Raw genomic sequence first — 26,672 nt, 5'->3', positions numbered from 1 at the left:
ATTTAGGGGAATTCATATCCTTTTGTAGAGCCTCTTGGAAACTTTCTCTGCTAAAATAGGCCTACGGCAATTGTCCTTAACCTAGTTCCTTCAAGTTTCCGATATTATAGGTACCAATTTAAGGGTTCGGGGTTTGATAAATAAATTGCTGTCCCCCTCTCCAGCATCTTCATGATTTCAGTCTTTTTTTTTTTTTTTATGATTTCAGAGTCTTATGGTGATTCATTAGTTCACTCACACCACCATTGCTTACTACGGGCCAACACTGTTCTAGAAGTCAAAGGTACAAGAGTGAGGTACAAGAGTGCACCGTAGGTTCTCATGGGTCACACCGAGCTGCAAGAACTTGTATGAGAGGACAGGACCCAGGCTCACAGCCACAGAGTGTCAGAGCTGAAGGAACCTCACTCCTTTTCAGGTGGGGAGATGGAGGCCCATAGAGAGAATGTGATTTGATCAAGATCATGTAGCAAGTGGGCAGAAGAGCCGGGTCTATCATTGGTTCTCAGTCTAATGCTCTTTCTACCACATCACCCCTGCCCTTCACGCTGGAAATAAATTGCAAACTCCTCGAGGACAGTGCCCCACCTCTATTCACCTGAGATCTCCCCCAAGGTGCCCGTCTCCAAAACTACACAAGCAGAGGGTACTTGCAAGTGTTTGTGGAATTGTGCTTATTTTCTATGAAGCTCAAAAGGAATAAATAAGTTGGTGCCACCTCTTTGGAGGGCAATTTGGAATTATCTATTAACATTGAAAATATGCATTGTCCTTCGACCCAGCCACTGCATTTTTAAGGATTTTTCCTGTAGAGACTTATGCATTTGAGCAAAGGTATATGATCAAGGATATTACATCTATATGATAGAATAAAATGCAGCCATTAAAAAAGAAGGGAAATTATTCATATACACTGATATATAAGATATCCTGGTGGTGTGTTATGGGGAAAAAGTGTTGCAAGCTTAGTGTCTTTTGTATTATTTTCTCACACAATAGAATAAACAGTCATAATATATAAGATTCAAAGAAGAAAAATTTACAAAATTATAGACCAAATTGCTAATAAAGATTAGATCTGGGGAGGTGGGACACAAAAAAGTACATTCATTTTCCAATTATATTAAAAATTATAATGATGATGCATTACTTCTATAAGCATATACATGTAATATGTTATATATAATAGTAATATATAATATGTAATAAATGTGTGTACATAAATATATACACAGATGCCAATGAGATGGGTGATTTGACTTAAATGGGACACATACACACAGACACACACATCTTCAATATGATAAAGATAAATTTAAAGTAAAATAAAAGGGACAAGATAGAGAGTCCCTATCTATTGCCTTTCTTTTTAGCCTGAAACCTGCCTTCTTTCAGGATGACCCTTCATCTGCTGAGACCCATCCTCTCCCAGCACCTAGCATTCCCATCCATCCCACTTCCCGTACCTGTGTCCTGGTTGATGCTAAAGGCTGCAAGACTGGTGCCAGCCCTTAGGAAGTATTGGAGCTCTCCATCCAAGCCACTGTCATCATCGTGGGCAGCCACCACCATCACCTGGGTGCCTGAGGGACTGTTTTCCTGCACTTGGCCCTGGTGCACAAAGGAAGCAAAGTGGGGAGGGTGGAGATTCTCATTCACATCCAGGACTATCACTTCCACGTGGCAGAGGGTCCTGCGGGCCAGAGGCCTCCCACTGTCACTGGCCCACAGGCTCAGATTGTATCCAGCCCGCCTCTCAAAATCCAGTTCTCTCTCTAGACTGAGTGCACCAGTCATCAAGTCCACGTGGAAGGTCCCATGGGCATCATCCAATAGGACAAAACGCACTTCTCCCGCAGGCCCAATGTCAGGATCAGAGGCATCCAGAAATGTTAGAATAGTTCCTGGGGGCAGATCCTCTGGGACTTTCAGGCTGCTAAGTTCTGTGATGCATTGAGGAGAGTTGTCATTGGCATCTTCCAATATGATTATAAGGTCAGTGACAGAGAAGAGCTGGTGGCCCTTCCTGGGCTGATCCCTGGCTTCCACCTTGAGTATATATTGTGGTTCTGATTCCCGGTCCAGGTGTCCTGTGACAACCAGTTCCCCAGTGAGGGGATGGAGGGAGAACTTCTCTGTGGGGCTTAACAGAGTGTAGCGGACCCTCCCATTGTCATCTGAGTCAGCATCTTTTGCTTTCAACTCTGCAATTGTGGTTCCAACTTCTGTGTCCTCTGAGATGGTTATCTGGTACCCCCCAGGAGGAAATCTTGGTGCATTATCATTCCAGTCTTTCACATTCACCGTCAGCAGCTTCCAGGAGGACTTCTGGGGAGTTCCCAGGTCATACACTGTTACATTGAGGATGTAGAAACTGGTCACTTCATAGTCCAAAGGGGCAGCCACAGTAAGCATCCCTGTCTCCAGCTCAATGTCAAAGCAGCCCTCGTCATTGCCATCTGCAATTACATAGACAAGTTTGCCATTAAAGCCAGTATCAGGGTCAGTGGCTGCCAGGCGGGCCAGGGAGGTATTGACAGGAACACGCTCAAGGATATCGATGGACTGTGGGAAGTGGTCTTCAAACTGGGGAGTATGATGATTGATTTGATATGCACTTAAGGAAATGAAGTCCTCATCATTGGTGTCCTGGTTCTGAAACCCAACAGAATGGAGAATGGTCTTTGTGAAATGTGTCAATACTCCTGTTTTATCACATGTTATAGGAACCTCAAAACGAGGGTCTTTTACTACAGTAATATTCAAAGTTGTGGGTGAGGCATAGTATTTCCCATCTGAGGCTGTAATTTTCAGGGAATAGGTGATGGGTTGACCAGCAGTATGATTCATAAAAGAGCGTTTGAGGGATATCACTCCAGAGAAATGATTTAAATCAAAATACTCTAGTTCATTGCCTGACACAAACTCATATTTTAGGTTCTGAAGCTCATCCACATCTATAGCTGACACCGTCATTACAGATTTTCCTACTGGCCAGTCTTCACGGATAGACCCAGTGCAGTTGACTTGCTCAAACATAGGCTTGTTGTCATTCAAGTTCTTGAGCCTAAGAGATATAGACACTTCTTTTTCCTGGCGAAATGGGGATCCCCAATCTGACGCCCGTACCCGGAAGGTATAAATTCTTCTCATGAGCTCATAGTCCATGGGTTTGGAGGTGGAGATGATCCCCAGGTAAGGGTTAATTGAAAAGGGCACAGCTTTTGGACGAGTGATGGAATAAGTGACATATCCATTCTCTCCATGATCCTGGTCTGTGGCAGTAACTGTCAAAATGCTGGTGCCTGGAGGGATGTTCTCATCAAAGGTACTGTCATAGGAGGACCTGTTAAAGATGGGGGCATGGTTGTTACAGTCCACAATATCAATAACCACGGTGGTGGAGGCCAGGCCCGGTGAGGTTCTGATGTGTAGCTGGTAGTGGGCTCGGTCATGGAAGTCCATGAGCTTCGTGGTGGTGATAAGCCCAGTGCGAGCGTTAAGTCTAAACCCCGCACTCTCTGAGGATGGCTTTAGAACATACTGCAGGTTGGGGAAGGCTCGGTTTACTCTCACCATCACCACACGGCTCCCAGGAGGGGAAAACTCACTAAGCTGCACTCTGTAAACAGCTTTCTCAAATTTGAGGGAAGCCAGTTTGGCAGCAGGTAGGTGAAAGCCCCTGATCTGGGAATAAGAAGAAGGCCTACTCCCACGCCTGGCCTGCAGGCTGAGGTTGAACCCATGAAGGTGCTCCAGCCAGTTGATGTCTTTGACGGACACCAAACTGAACTCACTGCTGCGGGCATAAGACTTGATGGCTTTGAAGTACTTTCTAGGGTCTCCACCAACAACTTCCAGTGAGTCTACTTCAGCCCCTGAACTGTTTGCATCCACCATCACGGTGGCATATGTGGTGCCCTCACTGCTGTCTGGTGAAACCACCACCACCGAGGTGATGGCTGGTGGCTTCCTGAGGGCAGGCTCTACATGGATGACAAGTGCAGCCAGATTACCAAAGCCGTTGCCCTCTGAGATTTTCCTCATGCGGTCCACAGCCAGCACCTGGAGCTCATACCTCCCTCGCCAGGTGACATTGAGCTTCCCAGCCAAGGTGACCACACCACTGGTGGGATGGATGGCAAACATCTCCGACCTCATGTTAAAGGCATAATAGAACTTGGCATTTGGGCCCAGATCAGCATCTGTGGCAGTCACCTTGCAGATAGGGCTCTTGAGAGGCATGTCCTCAGAGATGGTGACTCGGTATGAAGGTGGGGAGAAGAGGGGTTTCAGGTCATTCTGGTCCAGGATGTGGACCACCACACGGGTCAAAGTTTCTAACTCCAAGGTCTTCTCCGTGGCTTGGATGATGAGGGTGTAGCTGTCTCGTACCTCCCTGTTCAGAAGGGCCGTGTTGCTGCTCTTTGTCCTTATTCTCAGAAAGCAGAAGTTACCCACCACATATTCCTCTGTTTTAAACACATTGGCCACGTCCCCAGAGATAATCCGGTATCTCACTGCCCACTGCGGCTCAGCCAAGTAAATGCCCATTTTCACGGAGCTCTCCACGTAAGTCTTGGGAGCAGAGTTTTCATAGATGGTTGCATTATAGAGAGAGTGTGTGAAGCGCCAGGCGGAGGAGGAGACAATCCCTTCAATCCCTTCTTGGGGCTTCTCACAGGTTGTACAATGGAGCAAGAAAATGACAAAGCCCAGGAAGGCAATAACCATGATGGATAAGCTCCCGAAGCCCTAGGCAAAAAAAAAAAAAAAAAAAAAAAAAGGAAGGGTGTAAGTTAGGAAAGAAATAGCTCCTATTGTGGTTCTTAGCTGGGGTGATTTTGCCCCTCTGGGGACCCTTGCCAAAGTCTGAAGATATTTTCAGCTATCCTGGTTTGGGGGGGAGGGGTACTACTGGCATCTAGTGACTGGAGAGAGGCCGGGGTACTGCTAAACATCCTGCATCGCACAAGACAGCCCCCCAACAACAAAAAATGACCCAGCCCCAAATGTCAATAGTGTTGAGGCTGAGAAACCCTGTATTTGAAGACGAGACAGACTAGTTTAAATGCTTTCTCAGGGGTACCTGGCACATACAACACAACCCTGACCACTTGACTCCTTTTCCTAAAAAATCATCACGGCTCCCCCATGGTGTTGAAGTAGTTTCACCCAGGTCCCAAGCTTAACAACCTGGCTCTAAGTACTTCCTCTAAGACTGCTCCATGAAGGCTGAGGGCCAGCCAAGTGGAGCTGTGTCTGCACATGCAGGGACTACAGAAAAGCCAAGCGACCAAGACCATAAGCCTGGCATCAGACTACTTGGCCATCAGCTGTAGCTCCAGCACCTGCTAGTTGGGTGATTTTCTGGGCAGGTTATTTAACCTGTGTAAGCCTCAACTTCCTCTTCTATGGAATGGGGATAAGGATATTATCTACAGGTAGATATCCAACCTTCCTTGGATGGTTGTGAAAATGAAGTGAAATAACAAAGGTAAATAAATCAGCAGGGTGCCTGGGACATAGAAGTTTTAACTCAACCCTAACCCTAAGAACACCAATAAAAAATAAATTTATTATTTTAAAAAAAGAAGTTTTAACTCGATCTTGGCTATTATTACTAATAGGAAACTCAGTTTCGTAAAGGGAAGGGACCCATCGAGGGCCTTACAGCTAGATAGCATCAAAACAAGAATTAGACCTGGGGCTCCTTGCATCATAGGCCAGGGCTAGCTTCCCCTATCCCAGGCTTATCTGCACTCATCCCACTGCAAGCCCCTTTGGATAGGGCCTAATTCTGACTCATCCTGTAACTTCGAATCTCCTGGAATGTCAGAGCTACAATGGATCTTTGAGACATGGAGTTCTGACCCCACTCCTCAAGCATAGATGGAGAAATAGAGCCCCAGAGGGGTGATGAGTCTTGCCCCATTCCACATAGTGGGTGGCCAGGAAATAACTAGTCTCTGGGAATTGTTGAACTAACTACAAATGAGTGCTTCACCCCCTAAGACCTGCTGCGGCTCCCATTCCTTCCTGGGTCATTTCCCACATGGCTCATCCCTGAACTCCAACCTGGGTTAAAAGTCCAGCCAGACTCATCAGGGAGAAGGTAGAAGGGGAGTAAGGGAGGGCAGAGTTTGGTTGCCAAACTAAGCCTTCCAGAAGCAGAATGTGAGGCTGCATACACCAGGCTAGTGCCTGGCCTGCCCGTGAGAGTCTTGACTCCAAGGAGCTTCATGGCTGCCAGCCAGATGTGCGGAGCATTCCTGGATGAAACAGGCAAGACTTGTTTTTCCAGTTGCCTTGCTCTTCAAAGGCAAAAAAGAGTTAAACTCCTGGGGCAAGAGGGAAAAAGAGAGGCTTGCTTTCCAGAGTCCTGAGGGAGCTAAATGCAGCTTCTTTAAGACCTGGTAGGGAGCATCCCAACATGGGAGGCAGGATGGAGGCAGGAATGGAAAAGTCTGCCTATCTTGGGATCTGCAAGCCTGTGACAGAAAAGAATTTGAATATGCCCCATCCTTCCAGCCTCCCCACTATCCTTCTCTTGAAATCCTATTGGTGGCACCCCAGGCCCAGCACCTTAGAGAAGAGGGAGCAGGGATAGAGGCAGATTTTATACTTGGGGTATCTTCTCCCCATCCTTCCTACTCCTCTACTCTTACTCCTTGCTTACCGCTGCGGCCCACAGTGAAGCAGGCCTCAGGCAGAAGCCATGTTCACCCCATTCCACTCAACCATCCCTAACACAGTCTCCTGTAAGAGGGAGTGGACCCCTGAGTCATGTGGACCCTAACCCTACAGGATGGCATTGCTTTGGAAGTTGAAGCCCCAAGGAAAAACGAGTTCTTACCCCAGTCCCAAGTCTTCTCACTAGGCAGCCCAGGGAGCCTAGCATTCATGCAGCCTCCCTGCTCAGCCTGCCCTGCTTTGCGGAAAGCTTCCTGTTCACCAGGTCAGCACCCGTGTAGGGCAGGCCCCAACAAGACACAGCACTCAGCAGCTGCACAGGCATCTTGTAGAGATGAGCTTAGGGAAGGGACCAGGGGCAGGATCTCCCTAGAAGGGGATAAGATGCAAAGAGGATGCACCCTTGAATGAGGGTTTGGTGACCAGAGTTGTTTTCAAGCTGTAGGACCCACAGACCAGCCTGTGTCTGGACATTTGTTTCCTGGCACTATGCCTGGGCAAGTGAATAGGTTTGCAAGGTGCAGAGGCATGGTGGGCTCCCTGGGCTGTCCTCCCAGCCCACAGCACCTAGGACCACTATTTTGAAACATCTTGTGAAATCATAAACCAATTCAAATTACTGCTTAAAATTTTCCAGTGGCTTTCATAGCATTCAGATTAAAATCTAAACCCCTTACCAAAGCCTACAAGACCCCATTCTATGTGGGCCCTGCCTGCTTCTCCAATGTTACCTCCCAGCACTCTCCCCACTGTTCACCAAGCTGCAGCCACACGGGCCTCCTTTCTCTTCCACAAACATGCCAAACTAGAGTCTGCCTCAGGGCCTTTGCACTTGCTGTTTCCCTTTACTTAAGATTTTCACAACGCACAAAAAAAAAAAAAAAAAAGATTTTCACAATGCTAACTCCTTGTTATCCCTCTTTCTGGCCCAGCTCAAATGTCATATCCTAACCCCCAATTTGATGTAGCCTCCTTCCTAGCACCCTTCTTTATCATACCGCACCGTTTTTGTCATGACTCTTAGCCCCACTCAGTTATGTTCTTTCTAATTTGTTTAGTGACTGTCTTCTATGCTAGACACTGGGCTCCATGAAGATAGGAGCTTTGTGTATCTTATTCATGCATAAATTCCCAGTGCTTGGCACATAACCTATTCAACAGTTGAAAAATGGAAGGATCTGGACTTAGGAAAAGCAATGAGAGAATGAAAACTGAAAGAACCTTTAGTGATTATCCCTTCCTTTCTGAAGCTGGAAAATGAAGTCCCCCCAAAAGAAAGGGACTTGCCCAAAATCTCAGGGTAAGAACCAGAGCCAGGTTCTTTCCTCCCGACCCTACTGCCAGAAGGAGAAGCCACAATTACTTGTAAATCCGACCACTTGGGTTTAAGTCCAAAGTCGCTGCTTGCTAACTATATCGCCTTGGGTAAGCTAACCTCCTCAGACCTCTGTTTTCTTATCTGTAAGATGGGGCTATGAAGAGTCCTGTTTTCCTGGGATTTTATACAGACTAAAGATCATGCCCATTCATGTACTTAGCACAGCTCTTGGCCAATAGAAAAGCACTCAATAAATATTAGTTATGATTAGTTTTTAAAGCCAAAACAAAATCAAAGCCTGAGGTCAGGGTGAGGGTGGGGTCCACTGACTCCTCTGGAGAAGGTCCAGGCTGTGCCCCAGCAGAGCAGGAAGCCGCTGGTCTCTGGTCGAGTCTAAGCTTGCTGGCCCAGCCACAGGCTGTTCTGGTAAGCTGCGAGCAGGCGCTTGTCTGGGGTGGGGCCTCCCGTTCTTGGCTCCCCAGACTTAGAAGAAAATCTGCATGTGGGTGAATGTGCACATTTGCAGGAGAGCACGCATACATACTTAGGTGTCTATTTTTGAAAAGTTGTATGGGTACTTTAATTGTGTGTGCCTGCTGGACAGAATGAGTATGATATGAGCACATAAGTTTGTAGCTATGGGGCTTGTGTGTGCACAGGCGTAAGCAAGTGCAGGGTGAGGGTTCATGAATAGACGCTTCTAGGCTATAAGTCTGAATTAAATCTGCCTCCTTGGAACTCCCAGACCCTCTCATTGATGGGGAAAACAGCCGAAAGTGGTTCACAACACTCAGTGTCTGGCTATGTGACCTTGGGCAAGTGGCTTACCTTCTCTGATTTTCATTTCTCTACTTCATAGTACCATTTTGAGAACAAAATCAGTTAATATACATAAATGCTTAATATAGTATGTGACACAGTTTTCAACAAATATTATCAACTACTATTACTTTTAGCAGCCAGCTCACACTCTTGACTGCTGAGTTTGTAGGTAATGAAAACTCTCAGATGTATTATCACATCACCCCCAATCTGTTCTTCACAGGCTGATTTTCTCCAACTAAATGCTCTAGGGCTTTAATGAGACCATGATACACTTTAGCCAGTGTTTCAGCTCACCACTATGGCTTCTCAGAATCTCGATTCTAACATTCAGAAACTTGGTGGTTGTGGCACCCATGTCTTTATCCAAGTCACTGATAAAAAGTCTAAGCACAAATGGGAGGAGCAGTGCTATGAGATCTTTCCTCATTCTTGTGGTTAGTGACCTCAAGTGCAATTCTGGAATGAGTCACCTCAGAATACAGAGCTCCCCATCTCTGGGGAGTCTAAGCAGAGGCTGGGTGGCAACCTGAGAAGGATATGGTACTCTAGAGGGATATTTGCCCTTGGGGGAGACGAATAAAGCTCTAAAGTCCCTTCCAACTCACACAGGTATTCTTTGGCCTCTGCAGGCCTATGATCTCTACTAGACCCTGAAAGAGTCCTCAAAAGCAGCGAATGGATTTCCTCTGGCTGTGGATCAGGCTTGCATGCTCATTGATGCTTGCTCAGGGTTCCTTGTAGCAAGCTAATCTGGCCCTTGGGAGACCTGGATCTAAAGTCATTTGTTCCCTGTGTGGCCTTGGTCAAATCAGCCACAAAACCCTTGTGAACCTCTTTCTTCCTCTGTAAATGATGTGCGGTATGTTGGGTGAAGGGACTGGAATGGGTTCATGATTTCAAACCCCTCTATTGCTTTCAAGGGCAGGATCTCTTTTTTTTTTTTTTTTTTCCTAATGAAATTATAAATAGAGAAAAGCAGAGCTGCACTATTAGGAGCAGGGGTGCAAGGCAAGGGCCCTGCCCACAGGCTTGTCCCTCACCCCACTGGGAAGCACAGATTTTAAAAACTGGGTAGATGGCCTCTAGGAACCCCTGCAGATCTGACAGGCTGGGGCTCTGCTCTTCTAATGTCCTGTGCCCTGTTATAAAAAAGTCCTAAGACACACAATTGGATGCGCTATGATTCTAATGTACTATGATCTATATCTGTAATGGTCCACATGCAATGACTTTAGTTCTAACTAATGCTGTCCCTTCAATGGGGAACCAGATGTACTCAGATTAATTCAAAGCCAAATCAAACTCCCACCAAAGAAGCTTTTACCAGATTTCTTCAAACTGTCAGGCTTTGTTTCTGACAATGAAATTCATGCCTGTCACTCCCAGAAGTACCCAGGTACAGACCAGTGATGACATTCTCCTCCACGGCACAACACCTTCCCTTTCTGTAGGCATGTCCAGATATTATGTAGTAGCCTACATAATACTCCAAGGAAGCACATCTGCCCTTTTACTCCCACCTCTCAGATCAGAGACGTGAGATTTGCACAGCATACCCAAGGCCACCCAGAAAGATGGTGGCTGAACTGAAAACACACAGCCAGACTTCCCAAACCCAAATGTTCTGGATTTCCTAGGCTGTAGGAAAATGCAATGAGATAAGATATTGTTTAAAGTTTGGAGATACTTTCATGAAAGAAAAAGTCCCTGGATTCATTTTTCTGGATAGGAGAATGTCCAATCCACTTAACCATGGATTTGAGTGCCCTTGGTAAGTATTTTCTGATCCCACTCCCCTCCCCTCCATGGTGTCTGCCTCTGGCATCAGTGTTGGGGCTGGCTCTCATGCCTCTCAAGAAAAAAATCCTAAGTATATTCTCTTTGTGACAATAGCTTAAAGGTGGGAAGGAGCAGGAGGGATTGTGCCTTTGAACCAGAATTAAAATCATCAGTGAAAGAATATTGACATTCCATGTGCCTGCTAGTCCCAAAGTCTTTAGCTACGAAGTTGTTTTTTCTCCTAGTAGTAGGGAGCCCCTGAAGATTTTTGAGAAGTTGCAGGACTGGAAAAGGAGTACATGCTGAGAAGAGTAATCTGATATCAAATTAAAAGGGGGATCTTTCCATTCAAGACTCCCACTCTGGTGTGGACTAGGCTTGAAGAGCAGCTCTACTGGATTAAGCCAACTGGAATTCCCTGTGGGGAGAGAGGCTTGATTTACTTTTCAGAAACTTGGATGAACCCTGAGTCATTTGTTAGTATGTAGACAGCCCCTGCCAGGTTCTGCTGTAACAAAACAAGTCCAAGAACTGGACACAAGCAGGAAAGGAGCCAGTGGCTTGAGCCCTTGATGGGTCGTGTGACGTTGGGAAGGCCACAGAACCTCTTCCGAGCCTCACTTTATCTGTAAACTGCAGATAATAATAGCTACTCCTACCTACTTCCCAGGGCTGCAGGGGAGACAGATAATATGGTAGGTGAATGTGCAGGGAGGAAAAGACACAGAGGAACACCTTATTACATGGCTTGGTAAAAGGCAGCCCGAACTGCCAGCCGACTGAGAGGCTCTCAGGGGAGCTGTCAAAGGCCAGGTCTGCCCACACCTGAAATTAGAAGGCAGAGATGACTAACAAAGGAAGTCCTCACCTAGGACATGGGTGAAAAGGAGCTGGGCCTGGGGGGCCCCTTCTTTATTACTGATGACAAAAAGTATAGTGTCATATCTGTATATAATCTGTAAGTTAAAAAATCTGCATGCATTATCTCACCTGGTTTTGAGGGAGAAGTGCAGCACTGAGTAGAATTAATAATAGTCAGGAAAGTGAGCTCTGGAGTCAGATAGACCTAGTTTCAAGTCCCAGCTCTACCATTCACCAGCCGTGTGCCCTTGGGCTGTTATGTCACCTCTCTAGTCCCAGTAAAAGGGATATGGTATAAGTACCATCTCACAGAGTTGTTGAGAAGACTGAATGAGTCAATGCATGACAAATAGCCAAGCACTAGAATGCATTCAGTCCAAGTAAATTATTGTATCAACATCACCATTATTATGACACTTATTATGATCCTCATTTTGTAAATGAGAAACTGAGGCTTGGATAATTTGAAGGCTCTGCCCAGATTCATCCATCTAATAGGTGGTGGATTCAAGTGCCAGCCAAGAATTGGAATCCATATTCCAAGAAGAGAGGGCTGGTGTAGCTGGAGCCAGTTATTTAGAACAATATTTTCCAAAAGAACTTTCTACCATAATGGGAATGTTCTATATATCTGAGATGTCCTGTATGGGAGCCAACAGCCACGTGTGGCTGTTGTGGTACAACAGAGGAACTGAGTTTGTAATTTTATTTAATTTAAATTTAAATAGCCTCATGTGATTACTAGCTACTGAATTGGCCAGCTCAGCTCTAAAGAGCATAGCATGGGAACCAAGAACCAAGGATGCTTGGGATTCAAAGGAGGATGCAAGATCCACCTATCTGGTAGACATGGTGGGCACACCTGAAGGCCCATCGTACTTCCAGAGACCCATGAAAATATTTTAATTTCTATTAAATTCAGAAGAAAGAAAACAGTCTTTTAGGTTGAAGAAAATGTTTTCATATATAAAAATATATCTTGGGCAGCCCCGGTGGCGCAGCGGTTTAGCACCGCCTGCAGCCCAGGGCATGATCCTGGAGACCCTGAATTGAGTCCCATGTCGGACTCCCTGCATGGAGCCTACTTCTCCCCCTGCCTGTGTCTCTGCCTCTCTCTCTCTGTATCTCTATGAATAAATAAATAAAATCTTTAAAATATATATATATATATATCTTTATATCGACATCACCATAAACTATAACTTCTAATATTTCTTCATGGATAAAGGGCCAATAATGCCTAGGAACCTTGAAAGTATTAATATGACCCTGGTGAGATGAATATTTGAAGGAAACAGAGGGCTTCCAGGCACCTGAATTTTGGGGACAAAAAGGGACAAAGTGGGGAAGGATGAGAAAATGTTTTGTTATTGGGCCTCCTCTGCCAAAGTCATTCATTCATTTATTCATTCAGCACTTATTTACTGAGCACTGAGGGCATTCTAGAACAGGAAACAAGACAGATGAGGTTCTTACTCTTGTGGTAAGTCTATTCTAATTAGCAGAAAAAAAGATGGTAAATCAGCGTGGTCAGGGGAGCCTTACATGACAGGGTGACATTTGAGCAGGGAGAGGGCCACAAAGACTTCTTGAGAAAGTTCCAGGCAGAAAAAAACAGGCAGTGCAGAGGCTCCACAACAGGAACAAGGAGGTCATGCAGATAGACCAGAGGGAGCAAGCACTCTCCAAAGTCTTGAGAGCGCTTCCCAGACACTGAGGCTCTTTCAGCTACTGTTTATCACCAAGGTCAATTTTCGAATGGAAGAGACACCCATTCACACCCACATCTCTATCTACACTGTGAGGACAGTTTGGCTGTGGGCATTCTAGGTTTGCAGACCTTGACACTTAGTGAGGCCCAGAGGGAGCAAGAGGTCTCTTCCTCTTGGGATTGCCTACGTGGATCCATGCACTTTGTGGTTGGAGCTGAAAACTCCCTAAACCAGAGGCACCCCAAGATCTGCAGGCTTGGAGGAAGAGACAGGAGGGAAGGGGTCCCGCCCCATTTCCTGTGGGGTTCCTGGGCCAGAGTGGTTTGTAAGATGAAAACCAGCTCCAGCTCAACAGGACAGAAAACAATATTTATCAATTAGAAGCTTGAGAGACAAGCAGGGCAACAGAGCATCTCCTCCAGGTTCTACATTTGTGCCCTGGGACAGATTGGGACACAAGTGTGAACTCAACCTTGTAGGAAGGCCCATGGGAAATCTCAATTTTCTCCTCCTGACTGGAAAGGCGACAGGAGGTCCCTGTACAGGAGGAGGGATAAGGAGAGGGGAGAAGAGCTTTCCTGAAGGTCTGGGTTTGGGGTGGCTCTCTGGGAGGGAGGAAGTTTGTATTCTGAAGTCATGGGGGATAGACTCCCCCAGAGGAATGAAAAGCTTCTTTTTTTAAATTTAAATTCAGTTTGCCAACATATAGTATATACTAAGTTTCAGATGTAGTGTTCAATAATTTATCACTTGTATATAACAGCCAGCGCACATCACATTATATGCCCTCCTTAAAACCTATCACCAAATTACCCCACCCCACCCCCACCTCCCTTCCAGCACCCTCCGTTTGTTTCCTAGAGCATCTTTCAGTGAGTAGCACAAATTGCAGAGGCCGGAATGTCCCTGCTACATAGCCTTGTCTAGTGGGGTGCTTCCTGTCTGTGCCTGTTGTCACTCTGAATCCAGTGGAATCCTTTGCAAAAGGGTGAGTTTTCAGACATGTAGACACCAAGTTCCACACTGCGTGACCTTGAATAACTAACATGAGTTCTGTGCCTCTGTTTTTCCTCATCTTTAAGAGGGATATAGTAAGTAAACTCACCTCAGGCAGTTGTTCAGAAGGTTTGATTCGATGGTTCATATTAAATACTTAACATGGTGCACAGCACTCAGCCATCACGAAATAAATGCTAACTGGTGTGATTTTTACTGTTGTGATTTTTAAACTATAATCATTATCATAGGTGAATTAAACAGAGCTGGCGCTGTGGTAGATGCAAGTTGGGGGTACAGAGCCTTAACTCCCATTTGTTGCCACCTCCACCTTCTGAGGCATCTCTGTGACATTCCCAGGCTCCATGAGGGCACAGTTGGAAGACTACTAGAAGTCTAATCTGTTTAGAAAGATGGGAAGACTATGCCCAGACAAGGGAAGGCATCGTATTAAGTCATGTACGACAGTGGTGGCGCAACTAGAACCAGAACCCAGTCTCCCTGTCCTGGGCTCTTTGCACTGACCAAGCAGCTGCCCCCAGCCTGGCCTTTCTCCCCACCTGGAGGCTCCTAGGAACCCACAAGGCCATCCTTAAGGTCACCAGCCAGGAGGAGACTGCAGGGGGTAGGAGCTAGGCCTCAAGGTCAGACCTGGCCTTCATCCTGCCTCTGCTTGCATCTCGGGACATGGCTTTGTCTCTCCCCGGCTCAGTTTCTCCATTTGTGACATGGAGATATCAGTTCTTACCTCATGGTAAGTCCCATGGAGTTCTTACCTCATGGAGGATTTAATGAGCTTCTGCATGGAAAATATTTAGCACAGTGCCAGGTACACAGGAAATAGCTAATGTTATTACTATTATTAGTCATTACTATTGTAAAAATACAGTAATGTTACTACAATTATACTAGGTGTTAAAAAGAAAGTACATGGGGAAAAAAGGGAACCATGTATGTGTACTGATCCCTGCCTATGTCCCAGGAGCTCCTTCCCAAAGCACCCTTCTATATATACACACACACGTGTGTGCGCACACGCACCATGGGTCTTCGTGACATCCCTTCTTTCCTTGCAATGATCTGTAGCAAAGCTCAAGCAGGCAGGTTGAATGACATCAAAATAATAAGAATAATATGTATTCCAGGGTGCCACTGGCTCAGTCGGTTAAGCATCCAACTTGTTGGTTTCGACTCAGGTCATGATCTCAGGATCATGAGATCAAGCCTTACTTCAGGCACTGGGCTGGGTATGGAGCCTGCTTAAGATTCTCTCTCTCTCTCTCTCTCTCTGCCTCTGCACCTCCCCCCACTCATGCACACACACACACACACACACACATACACACTCTCTCTCTCTCTCCCTCTCTCTCAAAAAAAAGAAGAATTTCTATTCCATATTTTCTTTTCCTGTCACCCTTTCCCCTGTAGTGGGTGCAGAGAGCTAATCAATGTAACGTCATTCAGAGGCTGAGGGAGGGAGTCGGGTGGATGTGAGGTGCCAGTGAAAACAGAAGGTAGAGAATGTCGTGGGTGCACCCCAACAACATGAATTTCCTGATCTTTTTCATTCCGACGCTGGCATGCCGGGGTGGCCTCTCCACGCCCCATCCTCTGTGATCTGTATAATGAGTCCATTCGGCATAGCTCCCGTCTCTATCCAGGACATGACAAGCTGCCTTCCCAGGAGCTAGCGGGCCCCGGAGCCACCAGTAAAGTGGACCCCGTTCCTCCTAGCTGGCTCTGAGACGCTGCTGGGACGGAAGCTTCTCATTGTTCCTCGTGCATGCCACCATCAGCCACCCAAGGCCACTCCTAGTCAGGTCTCCTCTAACTCAAGCACCCTGGGAGGTGGGGAGGCCACTGTTAGGGCCACAGAACATGATGGCCACCCGCTCAGGCTTGGGCCTAAGGCAGCTGTTTGGAGTGCCGCTTACGTTTATGACCATTGCTGGCCGTATGATGTAGTGTAAACTACTGAACCTGACTGAGTTTCAGTCTCTTCATACATAAATCAGAGAAGATAATCATCAGGCTCAGTTAAAACGAAGTGCCTGAAACCATCCTCACATTGCCCCACACAGGAGCCCTCACTTGCAGACACGGTGTTGAAGGTGGGCCCCACTCCTTTGGTGTCAAGGGTCCTCGGTAACCCATCAGAGGGCCAAGCAGGGGGCCCAGTGGGGGCTGAGCAGAACCCCCTCATTTTATGGGACCTCCCGTGTCCATCTGGGAACGGGGCCTGGTCCCTGCTCTCCTGCCTTCATGGAGCTGGCCCTCCACTGAGCTGTTGTCCAATGATACCCCCAGGATGGTGACATTTAGGGAATGTGAAATGTGTACGGAGATACAGACACTGTCGCCGCTGACATTTATTGAACATTTACTATGTGGTGAGGCCCTGTAGTAAGCACTTGGCACGCATTGTAGCTTTAAACTCGCTCACAGCAACTCTGTAATTATCCTCATTTTGTAGACCAGGTAAATGAGACTCAGAGAGGTTACCCAACTAACAATGCACACAGCCAGCATGTGGCCACGGCAGGATTAAAATTCGGATCACCGGTGTGTGATGGGATCCCCTGCCTCCCCCTTCCCTGGGGAAGGGTTGGAAATAGCACTCAAGAGGAGAGGGATCGTAGAACCACGGGCCCTCCCAGCCCAGCAAACGCAGATTGTCAGCAAAGGCTCTGTGTCCAGCTTTCCCTCTCAGCCCATTCCCCCTGGCCTGGCCTGGCCTGGCCTGGCCTCGCCATGCTGCCCGTCCGGCCGAGGCCAGACCCCTCTGCGCACAACTGCGACAAAGCAGGTGGCAGGCAGGCCTGGGCAGGCAGGGAGCGGCACTCCAGCAGTGGGATGCCACAGGCAGATCCTCTCTGAAGCCCCTGTCAGTGCCGCGAAGCTGGCTGAACCTGTGGTGGGCTGGTGGCACGAAAGAGTTAGGGGTGATTGTGAGCCTCAAGGTGCATACTAATGAGATGCCAAGCAGCCTCTGCTGGTTGGCTCCAGGCCAAGCTCTGGAGTTCCATACACTCAAGCCCCCTGAGCTCAGTCCATACTGATTTCCTGTTTCCCACAGTAGCTCTGAGCTCCACTCCACCGTGGCACACACAGAGTGGAGCCACTGGGCCCACTGCGTTATCACCAGACAGGGCTGGCCCTTGAATTGAACCAGTGGTTCCCACCATTGGGAATCCCCTAAGAGGGTGCGGGTGGGGGTTAAAACCACTCATTGCCAGCCCCACCCCAGATCTCTGCTAAACAAAATCATTAGGGGTGGGGCTCAGGAATAGATGTTTAACAAGTTCCCAGGGTGATTTTGGTGGGACCGGTGTTTGGGATCTGCTAAGCAAGGGCATCTCTTCCTTTAGGATCCTCTCATGCCTCCTTTCAAAATGGATATCCCATCCGTGACCCTCTCCTAGGCTCCGGTGGAGAGGGGTGGGGAAGGGAGGAGAAGACCGCAGGCTCATAGAAGTGCTTCCCCAAAGTCAGTGCGTTAAAAATCACAGCCTCATCGCAAGCAGTCTGATTTAGTAGGGCTGCAGTGCGCTGAAGCGCACAGTGTCCCCTACAGGTGGTCTGCTGGCCCCTGTGGGGAGAGGGGGGTGGGGTGTAGACACAGCCCCTCAGGTAGGGCAGACCCACAGTTATCTCTGGAGTCATTTAGAAGAGCAGACAGGAAAGGGAAAGTGACAGGTCTGATTCCCGTGTCTGACTTGCACCTGAGAGTCTCTGAATCTGCAGATTGCTCTATGCATCAGCATCTCAGACCCCGGAGGCAATTGTTTATCTTGCTGTGGTCAGGTCTGTCTATCTCCCAGATAGATGCTTAGCCCCGTGAACCATATTCTACTTGCAGTGAATGGAGCTGAACCGGAAAATAAAAAGGGTTCCATGCACGTATGTACATCTCATGACACAGCAGTCCTGCTCTTAGGGGACACAGCAAAAATGTGCACGTGGACTCACCAAAGACTAACAGAGAATGTTCAAAGAGGCACTATTGTAGTAGCCCCACAGTGGAAACACCTAAAATGTCCATCAAGAGCAGAATGAAGGGGATCCCTGGGTGGCGCAGCGGTTTGGCGCCTGCCTTTGGCCCAGGGCGCGATCCTGGAGATCCAGGATCGAATCCCACATCGGGCTCCTGGTGCATGGAGCCTGCTTCTCCCTCTGCCTGTGTCTCTGCCTCTCTCTCTCTCTCTCTCTCTCTGTGACTATCATAAATAAAAAAAAAAAAAAAAAGAGCAGAATGAGGATATTCATCCAAGGGAATACTATACAGCAAGGGAAATGAAGTATTGTTCTAGGCAACAGTACAGATGAATCCCACTCACATAGCGTGGAGCAAAAGCAGCCATATGCAAAAGAGTGCATACTGTACTCTTCTGACTATATAAAGTTTAAAAATAGGCAAACTTATCTGTGGATTAGAGTAAGACAAAGTTGTCCTTGCGGGGGGTTAGTAACTGGCAGGGGCACAAAGGAGGTTTCTGTAATGGTGGAAATATTCTGTTTCTTCATCTGGGAGCTGGTTAGTTTCTGGAATGTTCATTGAGCTTATGATTTGTGCATTTCTCCGTGCATATTATACTTCATTAAAAAGTTTTCTGAAAATGCTAATAAAGGACTTCAAAGAACCTTTAATAAAAGGGAAGACACTGAAATAATAAAAGCATTCTGACTACAGCACATTGCATAGGACTTCATTGCTTCTGGGATCTTGGACTCTTCCTGCCCCAGGACCAGGAAGGAGATAGTTCTCAGAAACCAAGAAGCACGGGAGCTGTGCCAGAGCATACCAGGACTGTGGAACACTGAACACTCAGCAGCTCCCTCTCCCCACCCTCACAGAACCGCAAGGGCAAGGCAAGCCCGCTCTCCACTGGGTTCCCAGGCTCAGCTGAGTCCCCATTCACTGGGGTTTACTTCATGCAGCATTTTTTTCTATCCTCAGAGCAGTTTTCTTGTCCACTTTCTAGTTTGATCCCCTCAAAGGCAACCAAAGAGTATTTCCATTTTATAGATAGGGAAGTTGAGACGCAGAGAGGGGAGGGCCGGAAGATTTGGCCAAGTTCATACTGCCAGCAAATGGCCCAATCAGAACTCAAACACAGGTCTTCAGCTACCAAGTCCAACATTCCTTTGGCTATATCACAGATAGGCTCTTCTCAGTAATAGTCATGCTGATTGTAGCTTCATCCCTTGCCTGTGGCTGTCAGAGTCTTTCAACAACCCAAGGATGTAGGTACTATCATTTTATACCCATTTTACAAATGAAAAAAACTGAGAGTCAGGAAGCCCAAGTGCCTGTCCCAGGTCAGTGGCCAGTAAGATGGTATGTGGATTGGAAAAATGGCCTCTCCAGAATTGGAGCTCGGAAACATTCGTTTAGTGGTTTCCAAACCCAGCTGGTCCTCACCTGGAGTTCCAATGGAGCTTGTAAAAATACAGATTCCCGGGCCCCACACCCAGATCCCACATTCTAGGGCTGTAGATCAAGATGGGGCTGAGGAATCTGGATTTTTAAAAACAGCCCTAGGCATTTGAGAAGTTCAGCCCTAAGCTAGACTGCCACTGAAATAGGACAGTGAAAACAAAACAACTTAAAGGTAAAGTTTCATTTACAACTTCCAAATTAACACACTGAGCCTCTCTAATAATTAGAGTTCCCCTAACGATGGTACACAACCCATCAAGAAAGTATTTGACAACACCCCAGCTGCCTGGGTAATCACTATGTTTGTGTGTGTGTGAAGGGGCAGGAGGGTGACTGGCCAGGAGCATCAGGAGGGCTCTTGGGGAGCTGAGGGTATCTGCTTTTGCTCCGGTCACAGGTTGGACACTGGTGTGTTCATTTGATTATAACTTATAACTTGATGTTCTTGAATGTTTGCAAGATGGAAAAAAGCACAGTCAGGGACACTGTATAAGGAATCTTTACAGGGTAGAGACATACTAGGGATCTAATAGGGTTCTTCTAATTATATATCTCCAAGAGTTGGAGATTTCTTGGACTTGAATTTTCCAAGATGCTATGATTCTCTCGATTCAATTCCCAAGACTTCAGGAGCCCCCAAATCTGTCATAGTAGCTAATGTTTAGTGAGCTTTTAATATGTGCTGGCTACTATGCTAACAACTTTATATGCATCCACACACAGTTCTGCGAGGTAGATAGCATTACACACCCTGCACCCTCAGAGAGGTGAAGTGATGTGTCCAAGGCCATGGACATAGCTGGGGCACCCTGGCTCCAGAGCTCATGTGCCCAAACCCTGACGCAATGCTCCCCCGCTTCCCAAGGCTAAGCCCCTGGGCATCCAAAATGATGCATTTTGTGCCGTGCAGTCTTGCATTTGCTGAGAGGATCCAGAGGAAAGGGGATGCTGCAGGTACAGACAACAGCTCTGACCTGGGGCGCGTGAGCACACGCACACTAACATTACCCCACAGCTGGCATGTACAGTCCTGCTCAGCTTGCACGGAGGCCAACCGCTTGAGCACTGGAGCCAAACAGGACCTAGAAAATGGAGAATTCTCCACTATGGGCTCCCTGCCCCCAGCAATGAAATGGACAGGTGCCTCGCAGGGGCCACTCCAGTCTCAGGAATGGGAAAAGACTCAGGACTGAGAGAAGGCAAGGGGGGGGGGTGCGATTTCTCTCTTCCACAAGCTCCACACTGGGAAATGTTTAAGGCAATTGCCTCTTTCAGGAGGAGATGAATTTTAGGAGAGAGTTTGCTAATCAGTGGAAATATCAGGCATGCACTTGCCCAAGGGGAGACAACAAAATAACCTTGTACTCCAATTCCCTTCCTTAAATTTCTGCTCCTCCCCACAGCCACACACAGTAGCCAAGTCCCCCTTCAACTTAACCTCCCTCAAAACAGTCCTCCAATATTTACAAAATAAAGGCCATGCTCCTACTATGATTTTCTGAAGTCCTATGTTTTATATACAGACATATGAAGATATTTTCAGATGCAAGTATATATCTGGGATTTGCTTCAAAATAATCTGATGAGGGAAGAATTAGTGGAGGAAACACAATTGTTGAAGCTGAGTGATTTTTTATACTCTTCTGCTAACTTTTGTTTATTTCTATAATTTCCCATGAATTAAAAAAATCATATATAAATTACATTGAAAAAAAAAAAGCCATATGCCTTAGCATGTCACATAAGCCCTTCAATGACCCGGCCCCACCCTACCTTTGAGTGCACATCTCTAACCATTCTCCACCCAGGTGATGGTTTCCTGCACACACCTGCCTTGCCTTGACACATGCTACTTTCTTTTTCTGAAGTGCCTTTCCTGCTATCCATTCCTTATTTAAGCCTTATTCAGAGTTCAAAACTGAAGTTTTGTGACAGCTCCTCCAAGAAAGCTTCCTTCACTGACTCTATGACTAGGCTGAGTATCTCTCCTCTGGGCCCCCATGACAGTCTCAGTGTGCCTCTATTTTATTGCCTACCTCAAGGTATTCATCCATCCATCTATATAGGTCTGCCTCCCCCAACCGTGAATCTCTGGGGACCTGACACATGGAACACACTCATTAGGTGTAGTGAACTGAGTGCCGAGAGGACAGAAGCTGTGGGATGGAGAGGAAGTGGCTTAGCCTTTCTGAGTGTCTCTTATCTTCACATGGAAAACGGCACCAGCAGCAGCCAAGAGGCACTACTGGGCTGGCCTGCAGGGCAGTTATGCAGAGTAGAAGGTCCTTGTGAAATGGTCTAACCTGGTGACAGCCCAGTCAATGAGCACTCCCCTTTACATGTTTAAATCTCATGCTCAGCAATGGCTCCCTGTTGGCTGTACAACGACCCAGGACACCATTACAAACTGGTGACTTGAGGCAAGTAATTCAAAATCTATGGTTCTGGAACACCTGGGTGGCTCAGCGGTTTGGTGCCTGCCTTTGGCCCAGCGCATGATCCTGGAGACCCAGGAGCAAGTCTCGAGTTCCCCATGGGGAGCCTGCTTCTCTCTCTGCCTATGTCTCTGCCTCTCTCTGTGTATCTCATGAATAAATAAATAAAATCTTTTTAAAAATTCTATGTTTCCATCCATTGAATGGGACCAATGATTCTTGGAGACTTCAGGGAACTCCTGAGGAACCTTCTAGTTGCACAGTTACAGATACCTGCCAACTCACTGGCAGTGGTGTATAACCCCATGTGTGCATGTGCATGTGGGGGGGGGTGTTTGTGGGAGTTGGGGGAGAGGTCCAATTTATGAGGTTTATGTCCCCTGTCCCCTGAAGGGCCACTCAGAGTCTAGCCACCAGCCTGGTTGTGTTGTGGGGATGATTGGCCGGCCTCCTAAGTGAATGACCAACCCGACCAGGAAGCAATACTCTTCCCTGAGCCAGGCTCGGCAGAGAGAGGTGGAGGTAAGTGAAAAGGCCTTCCCCACTCACATGCTGAGTGACCTCAGCCAAGTGCTCAGCATTCTCTGTCCAGGCTGCAGCGTCTCCATCTGTCTGATTCAATTATCTCTAAGGATCCTTCGCTCCCCACTCTTATTGATCTGTGACTGGCTAATGCTTAGTCCCTGTAAGTGACAGTGCTCATCTATGAATTAGAAATGAAGATTCATTTGTTCTCTCAGCAGATATGCAATGAGCATCTTTGATTGGCCAGGCGCTGTGCTAGACACAGGACCAGAGCAGTGAGCAACACTTAGTAGGAGAGATAGTACAGAAAAAGACCCTCGAATAATTAGTAACTACAACTGCAATTTTTCTTATGAAGGAAGACTTCAGGGTGCTGTGGGTGGTCTCCACCCAGGGAAAGCAGAAGGAGCCGGTTAGTTGATGACCATCAGTGTACTGAATACGACCTTGTGCGCTACATTTAAATGTCACATCGATCTCTGAGAAAAAGACAATCGTTAGCCCTATTTCTCAAATGAGAAGACGGAGGTTTAGGGAAGTTGAGGCCCAGTCACACAACTAAAATAATATCCAGGATTTGGAGTTACACTTTTCTTTGTAAGTCTATCTAGAAACCCCCATTATCAATGTAAGCATTAAGACCATCAGCCATATAAATAGTAGCATTGAGATTCTGAGCCAACTCAGCTTGTGTGGGGGACCCAGGAAGTATGGGAAATGCCCAGAGGCTCCGCCCTGTCCAATTCCGAAGGAGCCCAAAAGGCAAGGCGCACCCAGGGAATACAGAAGGTCCCTGATTATACCAACATCATTGCCTGGCTCTCTTTAAGACTTGGCCCTTGCCCCACATTCTGTCCCACCTGGCCTCACCTGGCCAGTAGCAGTGCCAGCACCATCGTCTGTTACGGGGCTGCTGGAAGGAGAACTTCTAGGCCGAGGTGAGTTCATTTGTGCCCAAGGAAGAAAGTGCAGGGAGCAGACCACGGTGGCCCAACTCACAGGGGACCAGCTGGCAGCCCCTCCCTGTAGAAAGGACAGCCACCGCTGACACACAGGGGCTGGAGAATGTCAGAGCCCTTCTTGGTCTGTCTCCTGAGTCCTTAAGGAGACCACTAAGAATCATGGAATCAGAAGGAGTTTCCAGGGAGATCTTGGCTCCCTCTAGCTCCTCTTCCATTTTACAGATGAGAAAACTGAGACCTGGGGAGCTTCTGGCAGAGGAGGGTGTCACTGTTGCACTCTCTCGGGCTAGCCAGTGTCATGGACTCAGCACCTCCCTGCCACGGTGTAAGCTGGGGTCTGTGGAGAACACCAGGGGAAACTTTGCCCCGGGATTCCTCACCTGCAAAATTGACAACCATTCCCTCTTTGCCTTTATCCCACAGGCTTACTGGGGTGAATCAGCTAAGAGTGGATCATAGCCACCTTCATTTTATATGTAGGAAAATAGGCCCAGAGAGGTATGGAACCATCTTAGGCTACACAGCCTGCGAGTTACAGAGACGTGAATCATGAAATTCTCTTTCCATCCCCCCTGCTTCAAAAACTCTCAATTTTCAAATGACCAGGCGTACTCAGCCCAGTCCCTGAACTGGGAAGCATCCAGTAAGTATCAACAGTAATAATAACTATTATACTAGTCGTGTTCTGCGTGGAGGGCTCTGTTAATCTGCCCAGGCTCAGCTCCCCATCTGTCAAAGGAGCCCTGAGCCTGCTTCTCTGCCTCCCTCCTCTCTCCTGAGCCGAGGCCGCCAGCCCTAGAGTGTGGCAGGGGCCAGAGACAGCCTTTCTGAGCCCTCCGCAAACCGGGGCATGCTCTGCTGCTCCCCACATTGGGGCATACGGCACACCCTCTCTCCAGTGGAAGGCTGAACTCTGGCCTGGTGGCTCTGTTCGCGTTCCACTCCAGCTCACCTGCCTCCAAAGATATGCATCGGATTCCTGTTTCCCCCAAGACAGGGGAACAGACCTGCTCCCACTCACCCCACCTCAGGGGTGCCTCTCAGACTCACAGCCTTTTACAGCCCTTAGAGATGGTGAGCACCCTCACTTTACAACCAGGAAAGCTGAGGTTCTAATCAGGGTGCCTCAAGAGCCATACAGGAGCCAGGGCTGGCCAGCTTATCAGACTGTCCCGCAAGCCCTCCTTCTCTCCTCCACGCCAGGTGGCTTTTCTGTAATAGGACTCCTTTGCCCCCTGGACATACACCAAGAAGCCAGCACCTCTTGGTTCCCTGGTCCCAGAACCTCCCCCTAAAAGTACGTAGGAAAATGTCCCCACGTCCCTCTGAAGGCTCATCACCAGAAAGCCCATGCGGAGACTCTCATTCTTGCAAGGACACGACTCCAACTTCCCACACGTGCAAATATGACCTTGCTCCTCCATGAGATCAGACTCCTGGCCTTGTCCATTCCTGGGCCCCAATCTCCAGCCCCCAGGCTTGGGCTGGCTACATCTCTGGCTGCAATCAGTGTACCTAGGTGCCCTGGGCCCAGGTGTCCCTGCCCTACCCCCACCATGACTGCCCCAGTCCAATCCTGATCCCGTCACCCACCCTCCAAGAACCTGGACCGCCCCCACCTGCTCTGGGACAAGGCACAAGAATGGATCCGCTGTGCACCCCCTCCCCCAACCTCCCATCCTCCAGCAGTCCTTACCTATGCCCTTCAGGTAGGGGAGGGGGGCCCAGGCTGGGCTGCTGGGCTGCTGGGCTGGAGCCCTCTCCGCGAGCTCGGGGCTGACAGGCTCCGGAGGGAGGCGCAGAGACTCCGCGCAGGAAAGCCCGCGTGCACTCGCGCTCCGAGGAGGCTGCTGAGAAAGTTGGAGTAGGTGTGTCCCAGCCCAGGAGGAGGAGGAGGAGAATTGAGGCGGATCATCCCCTCCTGCCAGCTCTCGGTCTCACGGAGAGGGAGGGAGGGAGGGGAGCCAACTGGTTTGTGGCCCAGAACTCACAGTGGGGAATCGAGTCATGGAAAATGATGGCTGGAAAGTTGCTGAGAAACCAGGCCCATCTCCACCTCCCTCCTGGGCTTTCCAGAGGGATAAACTGAGGCCCCAGGCAGGTAGTCCTTGGTGGAGGACACACAGAGACCATGAGCCATCTAAAGAAGGACCTGGGTGGCTAAGCTCTGGGCTGGTGCTCCCTGAACATTCCTCCCTGACGCTGCAGATCTAGGACACCCCCCACCGCCACCCCCACCCCCACCCACCCAGGTCTGTTCCAAAACCCTGGCGCTGCTGCCTCCCAGCTCAATAACCCTGGGTGAGATACTAGTCTGAGCCTCAATTTCCTTTTTTCTTTTTTTTTTTTTTACAGATGAGGATAATAATAACTCTTATCTTATGAGGATTAAATGAAATAAAGGTTAAAAGGAAGTCACTTAGCAGAGAAAGTCTCCCGTGAAAGGTCATTCTTCTCATTGTGACTCGCTGTGACTTTCTCTACAAGTGGCTTAACCTCTCCAAGCTCTGGCTGCCCCATCTGTGAAATGGGAATAGGAATCTTGGCTTCATAAGATTGTGCAGATCCACGGGACAGATACTGTGTGTAAAGTGCCAAGCACAGCACCTGCCTCTCACTGGGAAGCAAGATATCTGAGTTTTGGTACAATTTATGGGGTACCTCTCTGCTCTGGCTCCCCAAATGACTCTAATATGCTCCCTGCGTCGAGAACCAGTGTTTTAAGGGAAGGGAAAAAAAGTCAGACAGGGATTAGCTTTTCAGTTATAGAATGCATTCCTTTGCTTGTTTTGTGTGAGGCCCAGTACCTACACTTTTCCAGGGACTGTACCTGGTGCTGGGGAAAGAAGGGTAAATGAAGCCGTTCCTGCCCCACCCTCCCAGCGGAAAATGGTTCTGCAACCATCCTATCCAATCCCCTCCCTGCTACCCAGGACTCGCAGCCCTCTGCAGCTTCCCTGACCAGTGAGTCTTCGCTTGCATACCTCTAATTATCGGGAACTCATTACCTCTCCCACCAATCAGTTCTGACTGTTGGCATCTTTATCTGATGTTCAGCTGAGCCCCAACCCTTGAACCTGGTTAATAAACAAAAATTTTGCATTTCTTTATTATTACCATTATTAT

The 26,672-nt window shown here is 47.9% G+C and overlaps 1 protein-coding gene across 1 annotated transcript in view; it reads right to left on the bottom strand.

Moving 5' to 3' along the window:
* Window positions 1–25,403, bottom strand: part of FAT2 (FAT atypical cadherin 2) — an 80,957-nt gene extending 55,554 nt beyond the window's left edge. The window contains exons 1-2 of the mRNA XM_077895818.1: window positions 25,243–25,403; window positions 1,467–4,755 (exon numbers count right to left, since the gene is read on the bottom strand). Of these exons, the coding sequence (XP_077751944.1) occupies window positions 1,467–4,734 (3,268 nt within the window). The 5' untranslated portion in view covers window positions 4,735–4,755; window positions 25,243–25,403. The remainder of the gene's footprint in view (window positions 1–1,466; window positions 4,756–25,242) is intronic.
* Between the last annotated feature and the right edge of the window lie 1,269 nt (window positions 25,404–26,672).

This window comes from Canis aureus, chromosome 4, assembly GCF_053574225.1.
Source record: "Canis aureus isolate CA01 chromosome 4, VMU_Caureus_v.1.0, whole genome shotgun sequence".
Classification (NCBI taxonomy): Eukaryota; Metazoa; Chordata; class Mammalia; order Carnivora; family Canidae; genus Canis; species Canis aureus.
The sequence above is the reverse complement of the archived record's forward strand: the minus strand, read 5'-3'. Positions and strand labels throughout refer to the sequence as shown.